Source organism: Apodemus sylvaticus, chromosome 11, assembly GCF_947179515.1.
Source record: "Apodemus sylvaticus chromosome 11, mApoSyl1.1, whole genome shotgun sequence".
In the NCBI taxonomy this organism is placed as follows: Eukaryota; Metazoa; Chordata; class Mammalia; order Rodentia; family Muridae; genus Apodemus; species Apodemus sylvaticus.
The window spans coordinates 86,859,458-86,882,798 of record NC_067482.1 but is presented as its reverse complement, the minus strand read 5'-3'; the positions used below and the strand labels follow the sequence as shown (position 1 = coordinate 86,882,798).

The following is a 23,341-nucleotide window of genomic DNA, read 5'->3' as shown; positions in this document are numbered from 1 at the left end:
CAGTGATGTCTAGGCGTCCCCAAACTTTCCTCGGGCTATGCCGTCACCGATCTCATTTTGTTGACTGAATTTTTTTAAAAATAGAAATATTTTATATAATGTTGGCGTAGTGCTTCCGTACATGTAAGCATCAAATAGTATTTAAATTAGATTAAACATGCCTATGTCTTCAAATGTCTATCTGCGGTTATGTGATCTTCAGTAAGTACCCCAATCTCTCTGAGGCGTTATTTCCCCACCTGTAAATTGGTGCTGGGGACTCCTTTTCCTCATAAAAACATGGGCATATTTGTTCGGCTTGGTGACAGCCTTTCCCACCTCACTGTGACTTTCTCTATCCATCCAGGTAATCTGGAAGATGTGTGTATGTTGGGGGGGGGCGGCTGTCAGCCTCCTGCTCGTTCAGTGAGGCTCACCACCCCACCCCACCCCCTGTGATGGTACCAGTTGCTGGGGTGTTCCATCTGTGCAGATAGACCTAATCTCCTTACCTCCTCCATTGTGCACATGGCTGCTGTCTGCACTGGTAGTGGAGGGAGCTGCTTGTGCTGGGGCCAGGGTCCCTCCTCCATGCCACGCTGGCTCCTCCTGCGTCACCACCCTCACCTCTTTACATTCCACTGTCCCGGAAGCCACTTCCTCTGTCCCAAAGGTGCCTGTGAAGAGATTCTGCTGAGGTCACATCACAGATGGTCAGCTCTCCTTGGAGAATCCCTGACTCCGGACTGTACCTAGATTCTGAACACGGCGTGTGTATATTGCATATGCATCTGTGTATGTGTATATGTCCATGTATGAATATGCCTGAATACATGTGCATTTTATGTGTGCGTGTGCATGACCACATGCATACATTTGTATTGATGTATGTGCACATATGCATTCACACTTTTTGTGTACCTGTGTGCTTGTTTCTTGTGTGCACATGCATGCCTTTCTGCACATGTGTGTATGTGCTCTGTGTACATGAGTGTATCTGTTCATATGTGTGTGCCCTCTGTGCATGGGTGGGTACCTGTAGCCGTCCGTGGCTACATTTGAACGGGTTACCAGGTCACCTGGAAGGAAAGCTGGGGATAGGAACAGGATGGCGAGAGAAACAAGGAGCCAAGACAAGATTTCCTGCTCAAGGGTCAAAGTGTAATGGGGTTCTTGAAATATATAGGTGGGGGGAGACCCTTCCCCCAAAGGCTGGAAACAGGTCTGCAGAGCTGGTTCACTTGCGCCACAGGAGACTGGCGTCAGGTGGCTAGTGTCTCTCAGGAAACTGCAGGTCCTTGGAGAACAATGGGCTAGAGCTACACCCTAGGTGGGAAGTAGTGACTAGCATCTGAAATTCCTGCTCAAAAATTCCTGCTCAAAGACTAAGGGGAGGACACAGGTACCTTCTCTGCATCTATGTGCTCTCTCTACACGTCTTTCTTGACTATCCACGTGTGTGCTCTCTGCATACGGATATGCTCTCTATTAATGCGTGTGTGCACTCTTCATGTGTGTGCCATCTGTTTGTGTGTGCCCCATGTACATGAGTGTTCCCTCTATGCATATGTATGATCTGTTTGTGTGTGAATGTTCTCTGTGCATGTCTCTGCTCTCAGTCTGTATACTCTGTTCATGTGTGTGTGCACTCTGTATGATGAATACACCATCTACAAACGTGTGGGTACCCTCTATGCATGTGTGTGTGATCTCTGTTTTTTTTTTTTAAGATTCATTATAATATGTAAGCACAGTGTAGCTGTCTTCAGACACACCAGAAAAGGGCATCATAAGGTGGTTGTGAGCTACCATGTGGTTGCTTAGATTTGAAATCGGGACCTTTGGAAGAGCAGTCAGTGCTCTTAATCACTGAGCCATCTCACCAGCCTGATGTGCTCTCTGTTTATGTGTGTGTGTTCTCTGTATATACATCTGTTCTTTCTGCATGTGTGGATACTGTCTGTATGTATATGTGTTCTCTGCACATGTGTGTGTTCATTTTCTATTCATGTATGCATTCTCTGTACAGCATGTTCTCTGTGAGTGTGTGTGTATCCTCTGTGCATGTGCACCTCTGGTTCTGATAAAGGCTTCTGCGTGGTGTTGCTGTTTAAAGTCAGCCTTTCTTCCACCCTTCCTCCTCTGCATGGCCAAGGCCTTTGTTCTAGATTCACGTGGTAATGTGTACCCCTTAAAAAGAAGGCAAGGGTAGACCTGTAAGCCACACTGATTAACAGGATGCATGGTCTGCTTCTCCTCATTCCTATCCAGTGGGCAAAAGTGTACTGAGCCCAATATGGTTTGGATGGTGATTGGCCAAAGGAACCAGTCTTGGACTTTGAAGGAGCTGAGTGAGATTTAGGTTTGGCATTCTCAGTGCCTCCGTGTCAGGTAGCATCCAGTGGTCCCTGCGGATGCAGCAGGGACGGAGCCAGGATTCTGCCCTAGAATGAAGCCTGGGTTTGAGTTGCCAGGAGTCATCAGGAGCCCTGGTCTCTAATCTGATCTCCACATAGTGACAGGGAGCCCAGGACCCACTTCTGGACCTCTCTCCAAGCCCCATTGTTCCCTCCGCCCTACTGGGCTCCATCCTGTGGAGCAGGAGCATACAGGGAGAGGGAGCCTGAGAAGCCCTGGGTAAATAATGCAGAGAAAGCTGCTGATTGGCTTCGGGAGGCGGACACTTTGTCTACATAAATGGCAATCGCATCCTCTGTGTCTTTTAACTGTCACCAAGGAGAGAGAGAGAGAGAGAGAGAGCGAATAGAGAGGAAGCGGCTCCAGCTGCCTGTGAGTACAGATCTTTGTCTCCATGGCTCGGGGTCAGACCCCAGCACCCACTTCTGGTAGACAACGACCTTGGGGCTGGAGTGGGCATCTGTGGTTGATTTTGGTCATGATGTCTTTCTAGGGATAGAGAGAGAGATACTGCTGGTTGAGAAGGCTAAGCATCCACCGTGCACAGGTGACAGGGTTGCTAAGGGAACTTCCTGAGAAATTCGGTACCAGCCTCTCTCTGCCTGTCTGTTCTAAATCTTTTCTATGGGAGTTCAGCAGAGAATTAGGAACTTCTGATGGCTTTTTAACCCTTGCTATTTGAACTATTGTGGCAATATGACAAAGCGAGTGGAGAGGCTTTCGGGAGACTCCTGCAGCTATGAGATAGAAAGCAAGGAGGCAGCTTTGGGGCGGCAGACCTAGGTGTGCTTTGCAGGTGAAGTATTGTCAGTCATCTCATTCCTAAAGGGCTGGACACACAATAGATGCTCAGTATCTGGGAGCTCTGTTGTAAACAAGCAAAGGCAGCCACAAGTGTATCTTTGCCACCCTCCACATCCTCTTAGCTGCAGTTTCCAAGGTAACTTTAGTCAAGCGACCTGGGTTTTCCTCTTAGTTGCTTTTTTTTTTTTTTTTAATTTTTTTTTTCTTCAAAGGCTTCCAGTTCAGTTCCTTATACACAATTTCTTGTTAGGAAACACTAGGTTTCTCCTCCAAAACAGGATCAAAGTAAAGGTGACAATCTCAGGAAAGGTGGCCTCCTTTGGAACTTTGAGGAGTGCCAGAGAAAATCAGACTTTGTTCTGGATCTCCCCAAGCCCAGCCAGACCCTGCAGTGTCCTAAATCAAGATATCCTGGGGCAATGAAGAACTAGCAGGGACAGGGAATCTGGATGTCTGCAAAGAATATGACCTCGTCATCTCTGATAGATTTCTTTTCCCTGGGCAGATGGTGTGTGGGCCTCCACACAAGGATTGTGCTAATAAGATAAGGAAATTTACATTCTCCTTTAAAACTCCACATAGCCAAAGAAATGTCCAGGGATCTAATTCTGTTTGTTTTCCTTTCTTGGAGGTATTGATTATCATGAAGACTTCCCCCTGAACTTTTGCAAACTCATCTTCTGTCTGGTGTTAAGTTTAAGAAAGTGTCTGGGAAATGATTGAGCATTGGTATTTTAGAACAATCTTAAGTTTTTTTCTCCCCCAATCCTAGACATTCTGGCAGGAAGGACCTCTGGGGGCTGGGGGTGTGTGGCACAGTTGTATCTCACTGGCAAGTAGAGCAGGTTCATAGGGAAGGTTAAAATCCCATTGGTGGTATGGCATGAGGGGGTAAGGAACTAGGCTGGCCTTTCTGCTGGGACAGGCCTGTGTGCACACACCACTTTTGATCTATGCAGGAGTATGCAAGCCAACTGTCACTCTTCTGAAAGGGAGGTAATTCACTGCTCTGCAGAACTGATGTGAAAATGGAGGGAACAGGGAACAGCAGAGCTAGTCCAGCCTGTTCCCATGGAGATGGACCTAGGATGGTAGTAGACAGCATGGTGACTTAGTCCTCCTCCTGAAGCTACTCTTCCTTCTCCTGTGAGTGGGGAGTGGCAGGAACCTAGAGGCATAGGCAGGACCACTGCAACTGTCCTTGGGGTTGTAGGTAACATCTCCATCAGTCCTGGCAGGAGAGCTCTTTGAGGTCCACCTGTGCCTCTCAGACAACAGAGGCAGGGTAGGATACCCAGGCCAAGGGCTGGTTGTGAGGAGGCTGCCTTCTGAAGGAGAGAAGACTCTGCCTATCCACACTTGCTTGTTCTGTGATTCGGGTTATCCATATTAAGAATCCTCACCTCACCTTACAGGGTTCACTGAGTATTAATTAAGATACTATGAATGCCATGTGCTTAGCAGAAGGTTAGGAAATACCTATTTGTTTGCTTTCTCAGATGACAGAATGTGACAACCAAATGTCAGTGTATTCTCAGAATTGAATGTGGAAGAGCCTGAAATACAGGGTTCTTAGCAACACAGTGACAGGCCAGCAACTGTGCAATACAAGGGATAATGATGAACTGAGAAGTCAGTGTTTACCACTGACCTCATTCTTGAGAGAAAATTGAGACTACCAGAAGCGGGTACCAAAGGGCACCAAATAAACCCACAGTGCCAGGTGTCAGTGTTTGCAAAGACAATAAACCAATATGAGACTATTACAGAGAGGCACTCACTAGGATATAGCCTACAGGAAAGGCAAGTGGCCCGTGAGCCTTGGTAAACTATTGATATGACGTCAAGGACAGAAGCAACAAGGGGACGAATTGAGGAGAAAACAGAGTGTGGGGAGAGCATTTCTTCTGAGACAAACTCTTGGGGTGATAAAACACAGGAAGAAAGAAGAAAGTCTTAAGTTAAAATCACCAGATGCTTCTTTGTTAAACTTTAAAAAGTAGCAAACAAAAAATAAAAGATTTTTAATCATTTAAAACTGAAATTTGAATGGGTGATAAAAGCCAACTGAGATGCCCATTTATGATGCCCGAGGGCAGAGCTTAGCTTTCTGTAGTGTTACAGCTTTTCCAGAAAGGATTAGGCAATATGCAAATGAACAGTGCAACTCACATCTGTTTTGTGCATTGGCAGTTCACATCATTTCCAGATACCCTTGATGGTGGCACCTGCCCCGTGATGCTGCAGTCACTCCATCCAACCCTTGGTAGTGCCAATCCTAATACCAGATGACTACTGGCTAGTGGATTGGATGGGTGTACAGTAACTTGTAAGATCCTGGTTTTGAGAAAGGTGAAGTGACTGTGTTCTCATTTTGCACGTAGGCATGTGGAGAAAGCCAAATACAAAAAGGAAAAAAACAAAGGGATCTCTCAGTCCCAAATATTGTCTTTTTTTTCTTTTAAAGTCACAAATGTTAGGTTTTTTCCCCTCAGTTTTCTATAACTTGGATCACAGTATGGTGATATGACTAGAAACAGTATTTCTCCGGGAGAACAGAGCTGAAAATCATTACTTAAACTCCATACACTGTCAGCCAAGAAAATATTTAGATGCAAAACAGTTATGAAACAGGAAATGGGAAAGAGTCGGTGACCCCTTTCTTGTGTGCAGAAGGGCAAGGGTAGGGAGAACGGGCACACCATGAGCCTCTTCAGCATCCTTACAGTTCTGTGTGGAGTGTGAAATTATGGGTATCTCACAGGTTGGAAATGGAGTTCATTCCCATTCTATGGCTGTGGCTTATATATACTTCCAAGCTCGTATGTTCCATTTTACCACAGGACATGGTGGTAGTAGGGAGTGAGGACTTGTGGGTGCTTTGGTCTGGAAGATGGGAATGACAAGGCACCCTTGTAGAAGTCCTAAGGTGAGCCCTCCTTCCTTTCTCTACAGACACTGCAAGAAGTCGATAGTGTGAGCCTGGGATAGGCGCCTCGAATGAAAGCAAATGTGATTTCAGAATCCTAGCCTCTGCAACTTCATAAAACCATTGTTTGTGGGGCCTAACCCGCCTGGTTTGCCATGGCTTCCGCAGTGGCACAAACGGGCTAGTGTAAAAGACCAGCCACAGTTACATCCCAACAGTGCAGTCTAGGCGCACCAACTTGTTGCTTTCTTTTGCAATGAATGGTGCCTCTCACCCACTAATGTGCCTCAGAAGTACATTATTTATATGCCCTGGGAGGAGTTTGGGGATCATGACTTTGCCTGAGGCTCAGGGGATGATCAGGTCTCAAGTTCTGATGCCGCTTTAGGACACTTTTCTAGCTGTTGCCAGGCAATGGGCATTTGCAACATATGTTAAGATATTCAGAACTCATGCTAGTCAAGTGATAGCAGGAGCCGGAGCCTGAATTCAGCCAAAACGGGATGTTGCTAGCAGGGTATTCTGGTTTGGTGGAGTGGCTCGGTTATACTGGACCCCAGAGTAGAGTTATTGCCAGGTGACAAGACATCTAGTGTAAGGTCCTTAGGTCATTGAGATATCCCTGTGATGAAGGCCATGGGACGCTGATCTCTCTTTTCTCTTTGTTTCTTTCCTGCCTCACCAGTGGCCAGAAACACAAGCCATCCAAAGATACACCCAAATCAGACATAAGCGTAGACTTGAGCTCTGAGCGCAGGCTCTATCTCCCCTGGCTCTGACTTTTAGAAAAAATCTGTGGTTGGTGCAGGCTACTTCTCAAGACTGAAAAGGAAATGGTGAGTTGCTCCAGATCGCAGCAGGCTTTCCACTCGGTAAAGGGAAGCTTGCAAGCCTTAGGGCAGAAATGCAAGCGAGATCCTGTGAGAGAGTGGCCTCTACAGCCAGGAAAAAACTGCTGCTGCTGCCGCGCCGCCGCCGCCGCTGCCGCTGCCCCTGTTGCTGCTCTTCCCCTCTTACTTAAAACACTACAACACCCAAATTTGTGTCTGGTGTAGAGTAAGCTAGGTTGTGGTTTGTAGATGTGAGAAGTGGAAGCAGGACGAACAGGAGTGCAAGACCATCCTGAGCTGCATAGTGAGTCTGCATCTAGGCTGGGATGCAGGAGTCAAAGCAGAAAGAGAAAAGGGGAGAGTGGTGGGGAAGGAAGGGAGGAAGGAGAGGAGAGGGGAGAGGAGAGGAGAGAAGAGGAGAGGATTCTCACGTCCCCTCCCCCTCCCCTGCACAATACTTCCCTGCTGCCTAATAAAAGTTTTTCCAGAGTGGACTGGACTGCAGGCACTCAGCATGTAGCCTCCTTTCCTGCCGCCGACGGCACTCCTGGGGGTGCTTTCATGCCTGTTTGCCTTTGCAAAAGTTGACAGGAAACCTTAAAAAGGTTGAAGGTTGAAGGCTCCTTGGTAATTGAAGACGCACCCTTGACCTTGGGTCACCTGACACTGCACATACCAAGGCCGCTCTTGAGCCCGTTTTGACTATTCCTGTGCCTCACACTCCACAGTGGGAAGAAACGCTGGCCAGACAATTCATTTAAACGCATTTCATCAGCCAGCATCTTAAGAGTCTAAAAAGGCGCAGGGGACTTTGGAGTCTGTTGTTGTTGTTGTTGTTGTTGTTGTCGGGTTGAAGCTTCAAATAGTCTTCCTTCAAATTATTAGAGATTTCTTGTGGCTAGAAACCTTTCTCAGGATGTGCATGTCCCTTAGTGGAACAGGCTTTAGGCCAGCAACCAAAATTCCTTACCAAGGTCCCGTGGGAAACAGGATTCCTGTACTACCCCCATTCAATTTGTAAGAATGTAACTAGGGACCTAGACTGGGCTCTGGGAAAATGGCTAATGCAGAGGAATCCAAGGAGAAAAATTGCAGAGAGCAGAAACTATAGCCTGGACATGGTTAAAGTTATCCGATCACAGAACAGATGAGGGTGTGGTTGAGGGTGTTGCTACAGTAGCTGTGGCTCTACCAGAGATATGATAAGCTGCTGTTTGAATTGTCATAAAGCAGGGTCGGATCCAATATGAGATAGAGCATAAATAAAACATTTAGAAGGCCGAACTGATTCATCTGTTTATTTATTCACTTATCCTCAGTTACCAAAGGACAATAATGGAACAGAAAGTTACAACAATAGTAATTTCATAACTAAGGCTTGATTGGAAGTTCTTACCTTCCTAAAGCCCATGAGCATAGAGCTGTGCTGACTGTCACGCTTATGATAAAATATCCAGGGAGGTGCCCAGCTCACCACATATGCACCAACCAAGACAGGGGCTCCGTGCAAAATCTATGCGGTGCAGCTGCTGCCGAGACAAATCAGGTTGTGTCAACAGAAACCCTTTCAGGGTCGGGAGAAGTGTAGGCCGTTGGCCTTATCACCGTCTACATCTTCCAGCTAATATTTGCCCAGCTCGGAGCCATGAATATCAGACAGTTCCAAAATGAGTGTGAGAGTCTCTTGAGGCTTTGCTCTAAGTACCTTCTGCAAAGGTTTCAGTGGAAAATAATCTTCAAATAAATGACAGGATGGTTTGAAAAGAATAACCAGGTATTATGTTACGGTTTGACTAGGAATATTTCCTTTCATAGTGAGTCTGTGGAGGCTTATTTGTTTTCCCCTGGCACATCCTGCCTTGTCCATAAAACTCTTACTCCCAGTAGAAAGACACCACTAGTGTACTGGGAGGCTGAGAGCCTCTCTCTCCAGTCTGTAGCACATGCAGAGACTTCAGCTTCCTACCAAAAGAGACTGCAAAAATGGTTACTTTTAAAGGCATTAAAAAAAAAAAAATCACATGTGAGATTCAAATTGTAAGGGGGAATTTGTGAGATTTTGGTACATAAAAATTAAATCTCTTACAAGAGCTGTTTATTCTGACTCTTAAAAGTCAGAATAAAATCATCCCAAATTAGGTCAGGGAAAAATGAGGAAAACGTCACAAACCATAAACAAACAGATATGGGGGTAGAAGTTTTGTATGTGTTAGGGTCCTTGCAGCTAAATCAAAGGTTGCTGATATCTAAGTGGAGGATGCAGTGAATAAGCAATTCATAAATGAAGAAATCCAAAAGCCAAAGCAACATCAGAGCACTGGTTGATGTCAATAGTCACAGTTAAAAGAGAACCATTCAGGCTTATGAGACGGGTTAAGTTTAAAATTAACCTCAGTGACTGACTGTACAGCACTCCCCATCAAAGGAGTAACCTGATAAAACAGTGTGCTCAGAGAAATTTGACAGTATAATAATTTAAAAACACTAAAGCCATATATCTCTAGAAAAAAATTGTCCTAAAGAAATGATCAAATGTTTTCTACTTTTAGGACTTTTAGGCTTTTTTTTGTTTTGTTTTGTTTTGTTTTTTAATGTGAAACAAAAAACATGCGGAACAGAGAAGAGGCTTGCTTTAAAGTTGTTATCAAAGGCTGCTAGAACAATTGCCTGCAATTCACAGGGAGATACAGAGGCTCCCTGAAACTAAGGACAGAAATGCAGAAATGTGTCCTATGTATCCGTACCTGTGCAGAAGCTTATTTAATAAGTAAGACACAGAAAGAAGCTATAGATTGCTAATATGAAGCAGAGCGGTTATTGCCTCAGAACAAGGCTTACTTGGACAAAGAACTGCTGTGCTGTGCTGACTAACAGGCAGATAGTATACACAGTGGAGAAACGCTGAACTAAAGGATGACTCATGGATGGGGTGTCACAGAACAGGAAGGCACAGATGCCATTGTGCCATTCAGAAGGGTGTACAACTTTGCAAAAATTGCAAGCTATATATTTTCCATTCAACATTTTTGGTTTGCAGCTGACTGCAAGTAACTGAAATCTCAGAAGAGGAAAATATAAATAACGGGAAGCTACCATAACTGACAGTTCTTAGTACCACTGTCCAAAGCTAGTCCTATGTATTTATTCAATACATTAAAATTGATGGTGGTGGTACTCCATTACCAAAACAAAAATCTTGATTTTTGTTTTCAGTTAAGGAAAATGAGGGTTAATGTGGTAGCAATTCACACGCTGTGTTGGTGTATAGACACTAAACATGAGTCAGGGTCTGTCTGAGTAGGCCATCTCTTGACCCTGAACCTCAGCCCTGCAGTTTGACCCCCCAGCCCACCCTTTCCCACAATGAGAGCTGGAAACAGGAAATGATGGTAGTGCTCAGCAAAGGCCGGACACTGTCTGATTGTAACCAGGCCCCAGTGTGTATGCAGAAATGTCATCGTGAGAAGGCACTGGACAGAATGCATTATCAGTATGGCTTCCCTCCTGCCGCCTGTTTAGCTCTCCTCCTTGCTGTAATTTATATCTTATCTTATGCATCACCATTATCTCCCAAGCACTCTTAGCTGAAATGTGCACCCTATGGTAACTCTTAAATGAAGGCTGGGTCATCTATAAATCGTGCCTGTGCATCTTCCCTTTAGTAGGGAGGGAGGAAAAACCCGACCAGGCGCGTTGTCCCTGGATACCAGCTATCTCCTAGCTCAACATCAGTCAGCTGAAACCCAGTTTGACAAAGAAGGCCTCAAAGCGGATATTGCTCGTATCTAATCATATGTATCTCGTCTCTTTCCTCCCTTGGTATCTGATCCAGCTTGCTACCCCCAACCCCGAGACTAACTCCTGCGTTCTCAGTAATTTTTCTTACTCACTGGGTTTAGCGGCTACTCTCATGGTTGCCATCAGCTGTTTGGTTGGAGTGAGAGACACCTAGGAAATTGGCAGAGCACATTTCTTGGTGCTTATGGGAAGACATTACCAGAAACTCTTGGAGGGTGGTCAGTGAACTGACAGGAGAACTAGCTTTGCGTCTGAGCAGCACCAGTAGGCTGGGTCAGACGAATCAGAAGGCCAAAAGAGGAAACACCACTGCTCTGCCCTAGCAGGTTCTCGGGTTTGTTTTTTGTTTTTTGTTTTTGTTTGTTTGTTTGTTTGTTTGTTTTTTGCGGCTGTCGTGACCTGTGGACATCAGACTCTGGCTTCTTCAGCCTCTCAATAAATATCAGCACCCAGTGATATTTGGGTGCTGTGGTACCTCCAAGGGCTTTGATTTCTGGTTGATCGTTGGTTGATCCTGTGCGGAGACTTCCAGTTTCTTGGACTTAAGTTACAACTGGTTTCTAGTCCTCCAGCTTGCTGACAGCCATTGTGGAAAGAAACAGCCTCTGAGCATGTGAGTCAATCCAATAAACTCCCCTTTGTAGTTAGAAGTATATGTATATGGCGGGCTCCACTCCTCTGGAGAGCCCTGAGTAATCCCCCTTTGGCTACAGCTCCCCATCTGTCCCTGGTGTTTCAAAGTTGAGGTCAAACTCTTTCCCCTATGCAATACTCTTGAATGAAAATCTGTCTCCCCGTTTTAAAAAAGTGCCTGATGAATCATTTCGAACGCATTTAACATCACAAAATCTGTCCAGCCCCCCTCCCATCGCAGACAATGGGGATCATGGGGAAGTGCTGGGAACAGGACACGAGGGTCAGCTCCATTGCTGATCACAATGGATTTGACTCATCCCCAGTACTTACTCTGATGGAAAATCCATCTTCAATTACAAAGCTCTGGACTAAGGGAGGGATTTAGAAATGTATCCTTTGTTTAGCTTTCAATTGTCTCTCACAAATTTAGAAACTATTCAGGAGAGACACATGTTACAAATGGGGATGATAGGATTGGAGCAGGTTGTCCATCTTTTTGTTTTGCAAATACATTTGATTTTTTACCAAACATAAATTCCAGACACTCAGATTCTCCAGCAGGCTAACTTGTATCTGAATCCTCACCTAAGGCTCACTATGCCTTCCTGACCAAGTGTAGAGCCAGGGAACTTTGTGAATCATTGGAAGGACCCACACAATTCCTCTGAGGTTGTACAAGGCACTGCTCTGCCTTGTGTTTTGAGCTCTTGTGATGTAAATTAAGAGTCCTTTCTCCCCACTACCACCTAATCTGTTTTGACCTCATCCTTTTTATTGTTACTGTTTTTCTTGTGATTTTACTGTTTAAAACGGCTCTCGAAATGTACTACAAAAGGGTGGTCTCATGATCTGCAGCCCAAGTAAGCCGCCGTAAGCGCCTGGTAGAAAAATGACCATATGTCAGCTTCGCTCGAGTTGTTGGAATGTTGAAGAAGATAACAAACACAAACTCTGATAGCTGCCTGTGTGTCTGACTTGGCTAATATGAAGAACATATATCTATCCTGATAAGCAGATTATAGGCAAGGGTGCAGGTCACCAGGAGATGGGATTCCAGGAAAAGACATATCTAGCTTTGGGCAGGGCTCTGGGCTGAGCTCCCACAGATTGTGGTCCTGCCTTTACCCACTCCTTAGGGGCTGCCGTGATCGTCTTCATCTCAAAGACGCTGAAAAGTGGGGCTCCTAGTGCAAGGCTTTCATTCAGAAGGCTAACAAAAGGTACACACAGGCCGAATGCAGGCCACGATGGCAGCCAGTTGGAAGGATCCCTAACTGTATGCTTCTTGCAGTTTACTGAAATAATTTCTTTTTAAATGAGGGTGCTGTTCTGCCTTCTGCTGACTGTCTTGTGGGGTGTAGAATGAGCATCCACTGTGTGGATGCAGTGGCATGTCTGTCTCATCCAGACATAGAAGGTGGCAAGGGATGCTGGGCTGGGGACTGAGGGTCTTTAGAATGTGGAGTCACTGCCTCCCCCACCCCCACCCCCCAGTTCAGAGCTATAAGGTTTTGTTGGTTGATTTCTATTCTCTCTGTGGGCAGTTTTCAACATGGATTCGCGTGAATTCCGGAGGAGAGGCAAGGAGATGGTGGATTATATAGCTGACTATCTGGATGGCATTGAGGGACGTCCAGTGTACCCTGATGTGGAGCCTGGCTACCTTCGGCCCCTGATTCCCACCACTGCCCCCCAGGAGCCAGAAACATATGAGGATATAATCAAAGACATTGAGAAGATAATCATGCCAGGGGTAAGTATGTATTTGAGGAAAATGACAGCTAGGCTTATGCCTATATAACACCCACTGAGAGCTGTACTTCCGGTATCATGGGGCCACCACAACAGGCAGGCTAAAGAGAAACTCCTAACCTTGCTTTGCTTTCAGCTGAGACAACTTGGATTTAGAGACGTTAGGTGGTCCATGATGCAATTGTGGGATAGTAAAGGATAGATCCAGACTGCACAGTCTCTAAAGGCAGTGTGATGGATTTCTCCCGAGGCCTCTGAGACTAGTGCTTGCTTCTAGGCCAGGTTCCTAGAGCGTGTTATCCTTTGATAGCAAGAAAAAAACAAGCTCCTAGTGGTTGATGGCAAGTAGTTTAATTAATTATCCTAAATAGAGGTACTTGCATCTTTCTTATAGTTGCCAAAGGATAACTTTCATGTACAGAGGAACGTTTTCTTCATTTTGTTTGGACTTGAGCAGCTGTGCTGAGCTATTGCTGATAGTCAGAGGGATCAAAGGGTTGCTGTGAATCTCTGTGCCACGTCTCCAGAATACTACTTTACCCAGCAAGCAATTTACCTAAAAGCCTATCCTTTCACATGGTCTTGAACAAATGGGTCTGACCCTGATCATCAATTCATGTTGGATGTCTGGGCTGGTAAAAATGGCACATCGCACATATACCCCTGCTGGTGCTTACGTGGCTGTGACTTTAAGGTGACTGAGGAACAGGCGGGCGGGAAACTGACAGCGTGGATGGATACTCAGCTCTTGTTTGCACAGAGAACACAGAGGCTCTGGGGAGGCACATAGTCAGCCAAAGTCCTCGGCTTCAGAGTCAGCTCTTCGGTTCCAGAACATCTCTCACAGCCCTTGTCAAGTTTCATCTTCAGGAGATTTCCCATGGCATTTGTTCTTTGAGTATAACTCAAAATTCTGGCTCTGGCCCGAGAGCCGAGCAAATAAACTAAGCCTTTCAGCGTAAAGCCAGTACAGGGAGGCACAGTCAAATGTCAGGCCAAGTAGGAACACTGGAGCGCAGTGCTGGAAAAATATGCCGTCTTCCCGCAGGAGTCTGTGTTCTATAGGAGTATTTACTGTGCAGAGCAAAGCTGGAAAATGCAGAGGCTCTGGCATTAGCTCCCTGCGTTACAGATCCAGCCCACTGCTACTTGCGGTTAACCAGAAGTTAGGTGAAGGGAGAGTCTGTGCTGTGCTGTGCAGATTCAGTGTGGGACGATTCACCCCACACGCTCTGTGGCTATTCACAGAGAGGAAAGTAGAGGGGTGTGCTTTCCAGTCAGGATTCACCCTGGCCTTTCCAAGACGTGGCTAGTGAAGAGAGAGAGCTGCAGACAGCGTGGAGCCTCCAGGTACCTGAAAGAAACTGAGGTCCTGGGCCCCATCTGTGCCCTCTGGCCCTCTGCGTTTGTGCAGTCTCTGGCCTCCTCTTCTATGGGGCTTTGCAATTACACTTTATAAAGGCATTTCCGCAAAGACAAGCGCGTTACCACTACAGATGTTTTGGTTTTTATCTGAACATTCTTTTTTTTCCCCTAAAGCCTCATGGGCCTCACTCCTGCTCTGCAGAACACATCACTCAGTCGGTGAAGTTCTCCAGAGCCTCCCTCCCTTCCTCCCTCCCTCCCCCTTTCCTGTTCTTGATTACCCTGATTTTCTTCCACTCTCACTTTTTTTCCCCCTCTGGCTCTGTCCCACTCCCAGGCCTGGAGACAGACTTGCAATGAGCCTTGCTGGAATCTTCCAGCTTTTAATGAGCTATCCTAGTTGGCTGTCTTCTTAATCGGGGTTTGCTCGTGCCACATAAAGGACTAGTGTGTGGTTTTACTGAGAAAAGACATGTTTATATCTTTGCAACGACTATGAAAAAAAAGGCGCAACGTGTTAGTCAGCTTTCTGACCTTGTAACGTAGCTGGAATGACAAATTTACATGGGGACAAGGTTCATTTTGACTTGTAGTTTTGGAGGTTCAGCTGCGAGACCCCTTCTTTGGCCTTGCTGCTTTTAGCTGGTGGTGAGCCAGCACATCATGGCCGGCCGAGGCACACAGCAGAGGAGATTGACTCACGGCTGGAAAACATTGCAGAGAGAGAGGAGGGGGCCTCCTTAGAGGGCACTTCAGCCAAGGCCCCTCAGTATCTCCACCTTAGGGAGTAAGTCTCTAACACAAGGCGCTTTAGGGATTCTTCACAGCCACACCGTAGCAAGATGTTAGAATAAAGCATGTAGACGTGGCAGCTTCAACATTTCTCAAGTTTTGGGAGGTTGGGTTCAGATAAGGGCTTCTTAAGTTACAGAGAGCAGCTTTGTACCCTGCCTGGTAGGGAGCTAGCTCTCTGGCCGCCTCCTCCTCCTCCTCCCCCACCACCACACTTCACGTTTTCCCTCTAATAGCGCCTTCTCTGCCTGACACCCAATGCTCCTCACATCCTGCAGACCCCATACTTTCATCCTCACTTCAATGTTTACATGGAGTGATTTGAGCTCCCAGCCTCTATAATGACAGGATCTAGGCCACTCCCGCGCTCGCTCGAAGAGATCATCTTTCCTTGTACTCTAGCAAAGAATGAATGCTCCTACACCTCCCATCCCCCATCCCTGCCCACAGTTCACTTTGTGAAATCTCTTCCCCAGGACAGGCATACCCTTAAAAAAATATATATTTAAACTAGCCTAAGACTGTGCCTCATTACAGAAATTTGTACTTTGTACAGAGGGTAGTTTCTGTGTGCGTGTTCCTTACACTGGAAAATATATCTTGATTTCAGAGATCTTAAAACTCACCACAGTTTTGTTTTATAATCAGTCAAAAAGAAACATTTATTTGACTAGAATCTGGAGGAGAAAACTCAGAAATAGTCTCACCTGGCTAATGATGCAGAAAGAAACATAGTTTCTGGTTTTGGGAAATCAGGAGTGGACCATTTTTCCAGAGACTTTTGATCAGAACCATATAAGCATTTTGAACTTTGCAGAGAGAAATATTTCCTTAGCCTGCTACAAACCACCACACAGAAGATCAACTTTCAATATTTCAAAAGTGGAATTTTTGTTTAATGAAATTCGGTGGTGGGCTGGGATTTGTGTTCAAACTTTCCAAATGGATACAGTTCATGCCCTCCATAAATTCTGGAATTGTTAGTCTATGATCAGTCTCATATCTCCTTATACAAGCCCAAATCCCATCACAAAGCCTCACTCTCATGATCTATGTACCTTGCCAAAGCCCTGTCTCCTAATACTGCCATTTGGGGCTGGAGATGTAGTTTCAACATACACATTGCAAGGGAAAGACTACTCATGCAGCCAATACTGGTCTGTGTGTCTTCACCACTGTCCTGGTTCCCATCATCTCAGACATTCCCGAGATCACCACGAGGCTCTCTTCCCTGTCAATCTGAGCTTTTCCTCTGTACCTAACCCAGGGTTGGCATGGAGTAGGTGTTTACCCCTTCTGTGCTGCAGGAGGCAGGAGAGATAATAGCTTTTTTTTTTTTTTTTTTTTTTTTTTTTTTTTTTTTTTTTTTTTTTGGTTTTTTGAAACAGAGTTTCTCTGTGTAGCTCTGGATGTCCTGGAACTCTGTAGACCAGGCTGGCCTCAAACTTTTTTTTTTTTAAATTGGGTATTTAAAACAGAAAACCAGGTCTGGAGAAATTGCTCAGTGGCTAAGAGCACAGACTGATCTTCCAGAGGTCTTGAGTTCAATTCCCAGCAACCACATGGTAGCTCACAACCATCTGTAATAAGATCTGATGCCCTCTTCTGGTGTGTCCAAAGACAGTGACAATGTACTCAAATATATAAAATAAATAAATCTTAAAAAAAAAAAAAGACAGAAAACCAAAATAGACAAAAGCAACTGAATTTGCTAGGGTGGTTTTGAGAAAGCCAGGCTTTTTACTCTAGAATCTCGGTTGTCAGGTGCAGCGCTTCCTTGCCCAGAGCACCAAGGAAGAATCCAAAGAGGTTTTGCTGTCATTCCTACCTAGAGACTTCGAGTGTAATAATTCCCATATTATCTTATGAAGACAGCATTTCCTTCTTGACTAGCAAAGATACTGAAGCACGAACAGGGAGTCTGTTTACTGTAGTGATAATGAGGTGACATTCAGACAGAAAGTGTGGGATGATGGAACCTGAGAAACTGTCCAGGTGGTCTTCTGTAGGTATCTTGAGGAATTTCCACTTTGTCCCAAAGTAACTGTCCTCCTCCCCACAGGTAACACACTGGCACAGTCCCTATTTCTTCGCTTACTTCCCCACGGCTAGCTCATACCCAGCTATGCTCGCAGACATGCTGTGCGGTGCTATCGGCTGCATTGGTTTCTCCTGGGTGAGTATCTCTAAGACACTGTGGTGATGTCTATTCTTGCATGGGGAAGTGATCTCTTTGCACAGGACAGGAGCAAGTGGCTCTGTTACCTGTAGGTAGCAGAGCTACTTGGCAGAAAGCAGAGTCTGGATCCCAGGGAGGGAGTTTCTAAGGGAAGAGAAATTCTGGGTAGAATATGGGAGAGGGAGGAAGGAGAAAGATAGAGGGGAAGGGGGAGGAAAGAACAGGAGGAAAGGAGAAGGAAAATGAGGAGAAGGGAAAGAAATGGAGGGGAGGGAAGGGGAGAGGAAGAAAGGGGAGAGGAGAGGAGAGGAAAGGAGGGAAGGGGAGGGGAGGAGAGAAGAGAGGAGAAGAGAGAAGAGAGAAGAGAGAAGAGAGGAGAAGAGAGAAGAGAGAAGAGAGAAGAGAGAAGAGAGAAGAGAGAAGAGAGAAGAGAGAAGAGAGAAGAGAGAAGAGAGAAGAGAGAAGAGAGAAGAGAGAAGAGAAGAGAAGAGAAGAGAAGAGAAGAGAAGAGAAGAGAAGAGGATTTGGTGTAGTACTGTTTTTTGGTTTCTGTTTGTTTGGTTGGTTTTGTTTTTAATAACCACTTGATTTGAATCAAAATCACAGTTCAAGGCTGTGAAGCTTCCATTCCCCCAAGACCAGAAGATTGCTATGCACTCTGACTTTGGAGACTGTTCCTACCCTTGACTCATTCATCTGCCTCCCACCAGTCTACTGTCCAGCCTATCTGATGGGCAAGGAGGCAGAGCAAAAGTGCTAAAAATAGACCCATGCCTGCCTACAGGCTACTCATCCCTCCCTGTGTGAGGTCCTTCTCTACATGGAGTAAGGACTTAGTTCCCTACTCTGAAGGCATCTGGCCTAGGTTACCTAGCGCTCTGTGTCCCAGCTGTGTGCCTCAGGCAAGATTTGAACCTGATGCCATCAGCTCTCAGGTTCTGGGCCTGCTTACACCATGAAGAGTTAGTTCCCCAAAGCCTGGAACTGTCTTTGATTCTCTACATAGAGAGTATCTCTCATATTTGTGCCTTGGAGCCCAATGGTATTGACTAGCATTGAGCAAGGACCTGGGATGTAGAAGTGGACCCAGCTTATGAATTCTCAGCAGCCATCAGGGCCCAGCTGAGCTGACTGCTTCACCACATGGCCCCTGATTTTCTTCCAGCTGGGATCCTCAGGGACTGGGCTAGTGGGAGTCACAGCTCATGGGAAGGGCTGAGGTGGCCTTCCTACTGAACTGTCACCATTACTCTTAGGTCAGGTATTTGGGGCCTTCTTTTCCTGGGAACAGACTGGGCCTAGGCTGAGTGTACCCTTTCCTTTCATTAAATGTTGCCATGGCAGAGTTCATTGGTGTTGTTCTGCTGTCCCAAAAGCCACTGCATATTTGTCTGGAGACCTGATAGCCACCTCTGATTTATCTGCATTTCTAGGGTGCTCTTGGGTGAGGAAATGCCTGCCTTCCTGACACAGAGGTTGTGTTGCTTGATAGCTGTGGTTCATAACATGGAATGCTGGCTCCTCTACTGGGAATTAGCATTAGCCTGGCTGCAGCAGAACCCACCAGGATGGGGATAACCGTGTGACCAGCAGGGAGAAAGTCCTCAGTTCCACTTGCCATTGATACGTCGTAATTCCAGAATGCACAAGAGTATCCTGGTTGGGCTGGAGAGATGGCTCAGTGGTTAAGAGCACTGTCTATTCTTCCAGAGGTCCTGAGTTCAATTCCCAGCAACCACATGGTGGCTCACAGCAATCTGTAATGGGGTCTGATGCCCTCTTCTGTTCTGTCTGAAGAGAGCAATGGTGTACTCATATACATAAAATAAATTAATTAATTTAAAAAATAAAATAAAAAAGAACACCCTGGTCACCATGTTGTGCCCTTAGATAAAAACCCATAAAAATGGAGGCTCAAATCACTTTTGCCTGGACCCAAGAGTACCCAGCCAGCCACCTTCTGTGTACAGTTAGAGTAGAGAGGCCAGACACTAAGTCACTGGGAAAATAAAAGACTACATAAAGATGAGTGGCTGTCTGGTGTTGCCTAGCAGAAGAAAGCAGTCAATACCCATTTCCTCGGCTCCATTCTGAACTCTAAAATTGGCTCGTGGCCATCGAGGAGGGTCTTCCAGTAGACCTTTTCAGACTGTCCTGTTATATGATCAAGCACACCGTGCACAAGCAGGCAGGCATGGGGTCACTCTCCTTACACCAATCTGGATGAATGAAAAAAGCTGTGTCTGAGACTGTGCTCAGGCATTTGAGGCCCATCTGAGTTTGAGAGAGTTTAAATCTGGGATTTAGCATTAGCTCTTAGAACCATGACCGTGTTCGCGGTGGGCTGGGGAAGTTGATGTATCCAGGGACCATTCTCAGCTTATACCCTTTGACCTGTCATGAAGAGATAATTCAGTTGGTGAGGTAACTCAAAGGGGGCTCATAGAGATCTACCCTCATGGGTCCCTGATGGATCTCATCTGGAAGGAGATGAGGAAGAGCAGAGAATGCACTCCTTGGAAAGTTCTGGCCACACCACCAGGCTCAGGCCCTGCTTCCAGGCCTCCTGGCAGAGCCAACCCCCTGAGGCTCCCTGGGATCTCTGGGAAATGAGAACATAGCGTTGTCTCAATCCATTTTCTGGGGCAGAACAAAATACTGTAGCCTGAATCCTTTATAAACATTAGAAGTCTACCCGAGGGTGTGAAGAACATGCTACTGGCATCTGGCAGCAAGGCCTTCTGTGTGACCACAGCAGAGAACGTGCAACACTCAGTGGGCATTCGTGAAACAGACAAGAATGTCTGTTCTTGGGGTGAACTTCCTTGTTTCCATCAAATCCACCCCCGAAACGACCCACTTTCCACCAGTCCACAAGCAAGGAGCCACATAGGCGGGCTGGCCCATAAACTCCCCCACCTCTTAATACTCTCATCGTGGGTTCAGGTTTCAACATATGAATGTGGGAGACACACTCAAATCCCAGAAACCAAGGGATTAATTCTCCACCAAGGGTGGATTTGGGGGGCAAAAATGTGAACTTTTTGTTAAATTGATCAAATAAAAACCACCGAAGAAACAATGCTGTCCTGTGTCAGTCTTTTGTGCAGAGGCCAGCTGCCCTGTGGCTTAGCTGTTCACTCTCTCCCCAACCCCCACTGCAGGCTGCAAGCCCAGCTTGCACAGAGCTGGAGACAGTGATGATGGATTGGCTGGGGAAGATGCTGGAGCTGCCAGAGGCCTTTTTGGCTGGAAGAGCTGGGGAAGGGGGAGGAGTGATCCAGGTAAGGCGGGGGAAAGCGGGAAGGCAGACTTTTGGGAGTGTGGGCTCCACAAAGGACCACAGCTGCAGAAAGCAGCGCGCCCACGAGGTTTTTTTTTTTTTTTTTTTTTTTTTTTTGTGCTGTGCCTTTAGGTTTCTTCCAAAGAACAGGAAAGCTGGGGGCCTCTGTTCTTGGAGTTGATGGGAACTGGATGTAGATCCTGGTCCTGTTTCCCACAAGCACTCATCTCCACTGGCTGTCCTGGTAGAAAAAACAGTGACTAAAGCATAGGCAGATGTTAGGGCATCCGTTGCTGGCCGCCATGTCTAGGCCCTTCCCAGACACCCTGACTTCTCACTGTGAATTTTGTGAATTTGACAACCAAGGGAACTGAGGCCCCAAACAACTCCTAACACGCCCCTCAGCATCTAGCTTCGAAGTTACAGATCTTGTGTCTGTGGATTCTAGAACCTAAAGTCTTGCTGCCCCCACAGAATCCTATCTTTACAAGTGACAGCTGTGGCTGTGCTTCAACGGCTGTCTGTGCTACTTGGCTGTATGTGTTATTCGTCTGTATGCCAACAGCTTACCTAAAGCTTCTGCTATGTCTATGCATACATTTAATTCATTCTCCGGATTCATCACAAACAACTGTAGAGCTTACATGAGGGTACACAACAGATGCAAATGACAGCCGTGGTGAATTTTCCATTCCAACAGGATCTTCAGAGTGAATGAGTGGAATTTATGCCTTTTTTTTTTTTTTTTTTTTTGTTAGGCAAGGTCTGACTGACTATGTAGTCCTGGCCTGGAACTCACTGTGTAGAGCACGCTGGCCTTGAGCTCCACCTGCTCTGCCTCCCAAGTGCTGGGATTAGAAGAATGTACCACCGTGTCCCAGCAAATGTGAATCTTTAAAAAACATTTTGTAGCACAGATGATGAACTACATTAACTCATCAACCCCCCCCCCCGCCCCTTATGTTATTTTTCTCATGTCAAGCTCATGATTGTAACACTGATAAAGTATTACTAACCTTAGAATAAAGAAACCTTAGTATACACACACACACACACACACACACATATATATATATATATATACATATATACATATTTCTCAGAAGCACTGATAAGCTGTGACGGCTCCACATACTTTACGAATGAGAGCACCAAGGCTGACGAAAGAATGCCTTTGTGGAAAATCACATGTCTGGTATAGACAAACTGAACTAGGAAGCAAGGTCCTCGGTTTGCAGTCCTGGGACTATTTTAACTTCCCATGTATTTTAACCTCCAATGTATGGTCTCTTTCTTAAAGGTGCTACATGCAATTTAGTGGCTTTAAATACACTTCTTATCCTATGGTTCTGAAAGTCTGACCTAGATTTTAATGAACTAAAATCAAGATTGTCATCTCAGAAGCCCAAGGGGAAAAATCCATTTCCCCACCTCCTCAAGTGTTCTAAAGCCTTCTGGAATTCCTTGGCCTGCAACTCCCATCTCCACCTCCCAAAGCAGCTGCGTTCCATCTCTCTGACCTTTCTCTCACTGTCATGTTCTGACTGCAGATGTGAAATCGGGTCTCCATTTTTAAGGACCCGTGTGATAGGATTGGGTCCACTCAGATAATCCAAGGTAATCTTTCCAAGTCAAGGTTCTTAATGTAATCACATTAGCAAAGTCCCCCTTTCCCCTGAAAGGTAAACAGTCTCGGTCTGGAAAAGAGGCCTGGCATCTTGGTGCTGTGTTGCACGCAGTCTGCAGAAGAGCCCTGAAAGGATTTGTTCTCAGTGGGTTCCCAGCCTCTGCCTGTAGAGTCAAACTCAGCAGGGCTCCAGTGGGCCTGAGAATGTAAATCTTGTTCATTCTAATGCATTAGAATGGACAGGCCAGCAGTCCCTGTGGCTCGAACCACTCTTTTTATTCTTTGATTATGCCCTGTGCATTATCTAGGTCACTGTAAGTAGGGAACTAATAATCATGAACTACCAGAGTTAGGTGGGCTGAGACTCACCTGTAATACTAACAGAAGAAGCAGGAGGATCAGGAGTTCACAGCCATCCTTGGTCAATTCACACCCGCTTTGGCCACATGAGATTCTATTGAATGAGTGAATGAATGAATGAATGAACATTACCATGTGGATTATTATTATACTATAATATACTATTATATGTGTGTGTGTGTAATAAGTAAGTGTACATATATGCTTACCATAACTGAAGTATAAATGGATACTGTGAACCAGACTTCTAAAAATGGCAGCAGGAATGTTCTAGGGAAGTCCCAATATAACTTCACAGAATTGCTTTTTTGTTTTTGGAGGTTGTGTGGCACAGCCAAACTTCCTTGGGTAATGTTACAATTAGGCATTGCACAGATACTGTTCCAGCTTGAGAAGGAGCTGCAGCACAGGTCCCCCAAAGTCCCCAAAATACACAGTCAGAGGTGTTTCTTCTAGGTGAAGCCCTGGTGGCTTTCCAGGTGCTGACGCTGGAACCCTGATTTTCCAGGGACATGCCTACCGTCCCTGACAAGAACAATCAAGTCAGAGTTTCCAGAGAGACTCTTCAGCCATCCAGGGCTACACAGGC

At 45.9% G+C, this 23,341-nt stretch overlaps 1 protein-coding gene across 2 annotated transcripts in view; it reads left to right on the top strand.

Annotated features, from left to right (window-relative positions):
- Ddc (dopa decarboxylase) overlaps nt 1–23,341 on the top strand; it is an 88,092-nt gene that overhangs the window by 5,533 nt on the left and 59,218 nt on the right. Inside the window, exons 1-4 of one of the 2 annotated variants that reach the window (XM_052198511.1) lie at nt 2,728–2,769; nt 12,939–13,147; nt 17,366–17,479; nt 20,647–20,766. In XM_052198511.1, the coding sequence (XP_052054471.1) occupies nt 12,947–13,147; nt 17,366–17,479; nt 20,647–20,766 (435 nt within the window). In that variant the 5' untranslated portion in view covers nt 2,728–2,769; nt 12,939–12,946. Of the gene's footprint in view, nt 1–2,727; nt 2,770–12,938; nt 13,148–17,365; nt 17,480–20,646; nt 20,767–23,341 lie in introns of those variants that run through there. The other variant, XM_052198510.1, reaches the window with a different exon arrangement.